The sequence below is a fragment of the Oncorhynchus tshawytscha genome, linkage group LG31 (genome assembly GCF_018296145.1).
Source record: "Oncorhynchus tshawytscha isolate Ot180627B linkage group LG31, Otsh_v2.0, whole genome shotgun sequence".
NCBI classification, from domain to species: domain Eukaryota; kingdom Metazoa; phylum Chordata; class Actinopteri; order Salmoniformes; family Salmonidae; genus Oncorhynchus; species Oncorhynchus tshawytscha.
Genome location: NC_056459.1, coordinates 30546275 through 30553774, shown reverse-complemented (window position 1 = coordinate 30553774; position 7500 = coordinate 30546275). Strand labels below are relative to the sequence as shown.

Sequence of the window (7500 nt, the reverse complement as noted above, 5' to 3'; positions counted from 1 at the left end):
CCCAGTTATAACCCACCTGTCTAGAGAGCCCGAGGCCCAGTTATAACCCACCTGTCTAGAGAGCCCGAGGCCCAGTTATAACCCACCTGTCTAGAGAGCCCGAGGCCCAGTTATAACCCACCCGTCTAGAGAGCCCGAGGCCGGTTATAACCAACCCGTCTAGAGAGCCCGAGGCCCAGTTATAACCCACCTGTCTAGAGAGCCCGAGGCCCAGTTATAACCCACCCGTCTAGAGAGCCCGAGGCCCAGTTATAACTCACCCGTCTAGAGAGCCCGAGGCCCAGTTATAACCCACCCGTCTAGAGAGCCCGAGGCCCAGTTATAACCCACCCGTCTAGAGAGCCTGAGGCCCAGTTATAACCCACCCGTCTAGAGAGCCCGAGGCCCAGTTATAACTCACCCGTCTAGAGAGCCCGAGGCCCAGTTATAACTCACCCGTCTAGAGAGCCGAGGCCCAGTTATAACCCACCCGTCTAGAGAGCCCGAGGCCCAGTTATAACCCACCCGTCTAGAGAGCCTGAGGCCCAGTTATAACTCACCCGTCTAGAGAGCCTGAGGCCCAGTTATAACCCACCCGTCTAGAGAGCCTGAGTCCCAGTTATAACCCACCCGTCTAGAGAGCCTGAGGCCCAGTTATAACCCACCCGTCTAGAGAGCCTGAGGCCCAGTTATAACTCACCCGTCTAGAGAGCCTGAGGCCCAGTTATAACCCACCCGTCTAGAGAGCCTGAGGCCCAGTTATAACCCACCCGTCTAGAGAGCCTGAGGCCCAGTTATAACCCACCCGTCTAGAGAGCCTGAGGCCCAGTTATAACCCACCCGTCTAGAGAGCCCGAGTCCCAGTTATAACCCACCCGTCTAGAGAGCCCGAGGCCCAGTTATAACCCACCCGTCTAGAGAGCCCGAGTCCCAGTTATAACCCACCCGTCTAGAGAGCCCGAGGCCCAGTTATAACCCACCCGTCTAGAGAGCCCGAGGCCCGGTTATAACCCACCTGTCTAGAGAGATCGAAGGGCTGCTCAGGCAGAAGTAAAACCATTATAATATATATATAATCCGCTGAGAAGCTCTCACACAGAAATGCCACCCAGCAACACATTTGGTGGAGCAGTGTAAGAAAAGCCTGCATGCAAGCGCACACACACAGAAAACACTGAAATGTTTACAATGCTCTGCCAAATTAGTCTGTGTCCACAGGGGGGCAGCACTAGCCTTTATATGTACATCACTAGACCACACAGACAGCTACCGTAAGTCACTAGACCACACAGACAGCTACCGTACATCACTAGACCACACAGACAGCTACCGTAAGTCACTAGACCACACAGACAGCTACTGTAAGTCACTAGACCACACAGACAGCTACTGTACATCACTAGACCACACAGACAGCTACCGTAAGTCACTAGACCACACAGACAGCTACCGTAAGTCACTAGACCACACAGACAGCTACCGTAAGTCACTAGACCACACAGACAGCTACTGTACATCACTAGACCACACAGACAGCTACCGTAAGTCACTAGACCACACAGACAGCTACTGTACATCACTAAAACACACAGACAGCGAGCGCAAGAGAGAAGAAGAAGCCAAAACAGATTCACTCAAACTATCCCCAGAGAGACAGAGATGCTACGACACTCAGAGACCAGCCAAGAAGATCATCAAGGACCTCAGCCACCCAAACCACGGCCTGTTCACCCTGGTACCATCTAGAAGATCATCAAGGACCTCAGCCACCTGAACCACGGCCTGTTCATTCACCCCACTACATCTAGAAGATCATCAAGGACCTCGAGCCACGACCTCTTCACCCCGCTACCATCTAGAAGGAGACAGTACAGGTGCATCAAAGCTGGGACAGCGAGACTGATTAAAACAGCTTCTATATTTATTTTTATTTTATTTTTTTAACTTAACTTATTACTTACTTATTTAACCTTAAGTCAGTTAAGAACAAATTCATATTTACAATGACAGCCTACCAGGGAACAGTGGGTTAACTGCCTTGATCAGGGGCAGAACGACAGATTTTTACCTTGTCAACTCGGGGATTTGATCTAGCAACCTTTCGGTTACTGGCCCAACACTCTAACCACTAGGCTACCTGCCACCCAAGGCCCTCAGACTGTAACCACTAGTCGGCCTCCGCCCAGTACCCTGCCCTGGCCTTAGTCACTGTTACTATCCGGCTATCACCCGGTACTCTACCCTGCACCTTAGAGACTGCTGCCCTGTGTACATAGAGTCATTGAACAAGGGTCACTTTAATAATGTTTACATACTGTTTTACTCACTTCATATGTATATACTGTATTCTAGTCAAGGCTCATCCTATATAACTACTGCTGTCCACTTCATATGTATATACTGTATTCTAGTCATGGTTCATCCTATATAACTACTGCTGTCCACTTCATATGTATATACTGTATTCTAGTCATGGTTCATCCTATATAACTACTGCTGTCCACTTCATATGTATATACTGTATTCTAGTCATGGTTCATCCTATATAACTACTGTTGTACACCCCTTTTCTATTCACATACTGTCTATACACACTATTCACATACTGTCTATACACACTATTCACATACTGTCTATACACACTATTCACATACTGTCTATACACACTATTCACATACTGTCAATGCGGTCTTTACACAAATATATATATATTTCGGTCTCGGACTTTGCTTGCTGATATTTCTTAATTTATTTGTATTTTTCAGAATGATTTATTTATTATTGCTAGATATTACTGCACTGTTAGAGCTAGAAACACAAGCATTATATGAATTGCACCTGCAATTACATCTACCAATCTGAGTACGAGGACAATAAACGTTGATTAAGGGTGTGTGTGTGTGTAGTAATCTGTTCTAAGCTGCAGAATCACATCTTATAAACAGCAACACAAGTTAGACATTTTCACAGCTGGCCAGGAAGCAGGCCAATGTGACAGACACAGCTCTAATCCACACAAACTGTCTGGCTCGACACTACACACGGACAAAATATCAACAGCATTACCAAGACAATACGCCATAGTAGTTGAAAAGGCTCTACAAAAATAAATCAAATCAAATGTATTTATATAGACCTTCGTACATCAGCTGATATCTCAAAGTGCTGTACAGAAACCCAGCCTAAAACCCCAAACAGCAAGCAATGCAGGTGGAGAAGCACCGAAAGGTGTAGACATGCCATAGACATGCCTTGGTAACAAAACTGCTGTAACAATGCCATAACAATAGGTTTAAACACAGTACTATGAGGAAGGATGATTCTCTTGGGTTGTCCTCGTTTTGGAGATGGACGCAATACGATGGAAATCTGTGAGACTTGGAAACAAGGAGATGAGGAGAGGAAAGAAGGAGATGAGAGGAAAGAAGGAGATGAGACAAGATGATGAGGAGAGGAAACAAGGAGATGAGAGGAAAGAAGGATATGAAACAAGATGATGAGGAGAGGAAACAAGGAGAGGAAAGAAGGATATGAAACAAGATGATGAGGAGAGGAAACAAGGAGATGAGGAAAGAAGGATATGAAACAAGATGAGGAGAGGAAACAAGGAGATGAGGAGAGGAAAGAATGATATGAAACAAGGTGATGAAAAGAGGAAACAAGGAGAAGACATTCCATTTCCAGGTCAGAGAGAGAAAGTGGGAGGAGCCAGTGGCAGTGACACACCCACACACTTTAAAATGTGAGTTTCAGTCCCAATACCAGTCTAACAGTCTTAAATAAAACCTCTCTCTCACCAAGGAAACGCAGTAGCCTACCTGCAAACCTAACCTACACATTACTACAGGCAGAAAGAGGGGGAGAGAGTGAGACAGACGGGAGACAGAAAGAGAGAGACAGAGAGAGAGAGCGAGAGACAGAGAGAGAGAGCGAGAGACAGAGAGAGAGAGCGAGAGAGCGAGAGACAGAGAGAGAGAGCGAGAGAGCGAGAGACAGAGAGAGAGAGCGAGAGACCGAGAGAGAGCGAGACAGAGAGAGAGAAAGAAAGAGAGAGAAAGAAAGAGAGAAAGAAAGAAAGAGAGAAGAGAGCGAGAGAATAAAGCCAAAACAGAATGACTCAAACTATCCCCAGACAGACATTGTAAGGCACTCAGAGACCGGCACCAGTATCTCCCCAGCATGATTTCACTCCAGAGCCAAAGATCACACAGACCATCCCTCCCTCGTCCCCGACAGCCATAGTAACAGTGTAGAGAAATTCTTCTCTCTCTGGTTTCACTCTGGCTGCATCCTGCTTTTCTGTGGTCTGATTGGCTAAATGTGTGTGCTGTGTCCTCAGGTTGGAGCTTTGAGTTACTGTTTTTCAGGGGGGAAACAGAGTCTGGTTTCTTCATATATACACACAGAATGAGAGGTACATCTGACCTTTCAGTGTCTCTGTATGTAGATCAGGGGCCCAAAGGCTCACTGCCCTCTCTGGAGGGATCTGAACTGAAACCCTTCGGGGGTCCCAGGGTTAATCCCAATCAGCCCATGCTGCCACTGGAGACGGTATCATAGCAACCATACCCTCACACCCAGCCTCTAACCTCTTCAGAATAAACAAACAGTGTAGAGAGACTGACTAAGGAACAGACAGATTACAAAACTAATCAAATACAACACTGCAGACAACTGAAGACAGATGGTAGACCACAACTGCAAATCTTTATAACCAACTACAACGTAAAAACCAGACTAACTAACTTAGAAATTGTCTATAAACCAAACTACAGCTCTGCAGCCAAACTACAACTCTGCAGCCAAACTACAGCTCTGCAGCCAAACTACAGCTCTGCAGCCAAACTACAACTCTGCAGCCAAACTACAGCTCTGCAGCCAAACTACAGCTCTGCAGCCAAACTACAGACAACCCAACTGCCAGATAAGAACAGGAGTTCTGGTGTTGCTAGGCAGGGATCTGGTCCAAGCAGACGCCAGATATCTGAAGATGGAAACTCCTGAGAGATTAGACAGGTAATCCTATTGGGCAGTCTTTAACACCCCCCCACAAACACACAGGATCAGTCATACCACATCTCCTGCTCCATATGGGGCATAAAAGGACAAACATCAGAGAAAGCCAAGGTGAAGAGGAGGTGAGGGAGGGACTCACCGTGACTGGGGCTGAGCGCCATGTTCCCAGAATTCAAAGCTTCGTCAAAACGCCCATATATTGTCTGTAACCTGTAGACAAGAGACGGGAAATGTCAGAATACACACATCTGCATGCACAACAACACACACACCAGCACAAGTGTAGCACATATCGGTGCACCTGTTTGCAACAACACACACACCATCCTCAATGTCAAGGTTGACATGAAAAACAATAAGACCAGAGCAAAAACACACGTGTGTGTGCGTGTATATACACACACACACACACACACACACACACACACACACACACACACACACACACACACACACACCGTCCTCTTGGCAGTCAAAACCCCTGACAGCTTAGCTCTCCTGATTTCTGATGATTAGCGTAGTGCCAGGCTCCTCAGCTGCATAGCAATTCCACCCCGCTCAACAATTAGCCGACATGATCATTTCCATATTGATTAATGCTCTGAATTAGCATAGCATAGTGTAGCCTAGCCGTTATACAAATAAGAGTAGCAGCAGTATTTCCATGTGGGATGATTAATGGGTCGGCGTGTTGCTACGTCGCGTAGCGGTAGCTCCCATACTAGTGTCACACGAGTCCTCTGCTCTTTGTATCCAACATGGTGCAGTGACTCACAGAGACGGAGGGAAAGAGGGGAGGGGGCAAAAGAGGGAGGGGGAACGGGGGAAGAAAGAAACAGGAGGAGACAAACTCATATTACACGGCGAAGCACCACCCATTGGAAAATATTAAATCTCAGGCTTTGAGTGTGTTTTGAATGACGTGCCGTGAGAAAACATGACTTTAAAAAAAAACTGCTCTAAATTACTTTGGTGACCAGTTTCCAGGCACTCCGTGTTGCGTCGGGCTGAGAACAACCCTTAGCTGTGGTATATTGGACATATACCATACACCTTATTGCTTAATCATAGCAGTCCAAACGAGTTCAATCGTCTGGCGAGTTTAATAAAAGGTGAATTATAAAACAACCTAAAACATTATCACAGTTTAATATGCTGCTTGTGTTCCCATGTCAGCTAAAATAGAACTCCAGGTTTTGGTCATGGAGAAAAAGCACATGGCTAGCTAGTTAGTTTTGGTCATGGAGAAAAAGCACATGGCTAGCTAGTTAGTTTTGGTCATGGAGAAAAAGCACATGGCTAGCTAGTTAGTTTTGGTCATGGAGAAAAAGCACATGGCTAGCTAGTTAGTTTTGGTCATGGAGAAAAAGCAGATGGCTAGCTAGTTAGCTACAGCAAGTTCTACCATTTCACAATAACCTAGAATCACTAGTTATTACTTATAAACAAAATACCTTTTTGGGTAGATTCTTTTGTTTTTTTAAACCTTTTTTTAACCTTTAGGCAAGTCAGTTAAGACCAAATTCTTATTTTCAATGATGGCCAAGGAACAGCGGGTTAACTGCCTGTTCAGGGGCAGAATGACAGATTTGTACCTTGTCAGCTCGGGGATTTGAACTTGCAACCTTCCGGTTACTGCTCTAACCACTAGGCTACCCTGCCGCCCCAGTCACTGAGATTATATTTGGTTATCAATGCAAAAATAGGTTACTTTGACAAATGGCCAATAGACCAGATCAAGGAACCAAGAGACAACACTGCCTCCACAGCTGCGAAAGGAATGATACTGCGCGTCTCAATATTCAGGAAGTACAAAAGTATGTCGGCCATCAAAAGTATTCAGCCATCAGATTCGCCACCAATGCTCTTTACATAGGACTGCACTCTATACTCCTCTGTAAACTGGTCATCTCTGTATACCCGTCGCAAGACCCACTGGTTTATGCTTATTTACAAAATCCTCTTAGGCCTCATTCCCCCCTATCTGAGATATCTACAGCAGCCCTCATCCTCCACATACAGCACCCGTTCTGCCAGTCAGATTCTGTTACAGGTCCCCAAAGCACACACATCCCTGGGTCGCTCCTCTTTTCAGTTTGCTGCAGCTAGCGACTGGAATGACCTGCAAGGATGAGGGCTGCAGTAGATATCTCAGATAGGGGGGAATGAGGCCTAACACTCAAACTGGACAGTTTTATCTCCATCTCTTCAATCATGGACACTCTTAGTGACAGTTGTGACTGCTTTGCGTGATGCATTGCTGTCTCTACCTTCTTGCCCTTTGTGCTGTTGTCTGTGCCCAATAATGTTTGTACCATGTTTTGTGCTGCTACCATGTTGTGTTGCTACCATGTTGTTGTTATGTTGTGTTGCTACCATGTTGTGTTGCTACCATGTTGTTGTTATGTTGTGTTGCTACCATGTTGTGTTGCTACCATGTTGTTGTTATGTTGTGTTGCTACCATGTTGTGGTGCTACCATGTTGTTGTTATGTTGTGTTGCTAC

At 45.9% G+C, this 7500-nt stretch overlaps 1 protein-coding gene across 31 annotated transcripts in view; it reads right to left on the bottom strand.

Moving 5' to 3' along the window:
• LOC112239559 (CLIP-associating protein 2) overlaps positions 1 to 7500 on the bottom strand; it is a 129020-nt gene that overhangs the window by 79446 nt on the left and 42074 nt on the right. For 29 of the 31 annotated variants that reach the window (XM_042310362.1, XM_042310328.1, XM_042310329.1 and 26 more), the window contains exon 7: positions 5135 to 5205. In XM_042310362.1, the coding sequence (XP_042166296.1) occupies positions 5135 to 5205 (71 nt within the window). Of the gene's footprint in view, positions 1 to 3284; positions 3673 to 5134; positions 5206 to 5453; positions 5755 to 7500 lie in introns of those variants that run through there. The other 2 variants (XM_042310361.1, XM_042310359.1) reach the window with 2 other exon arrangements.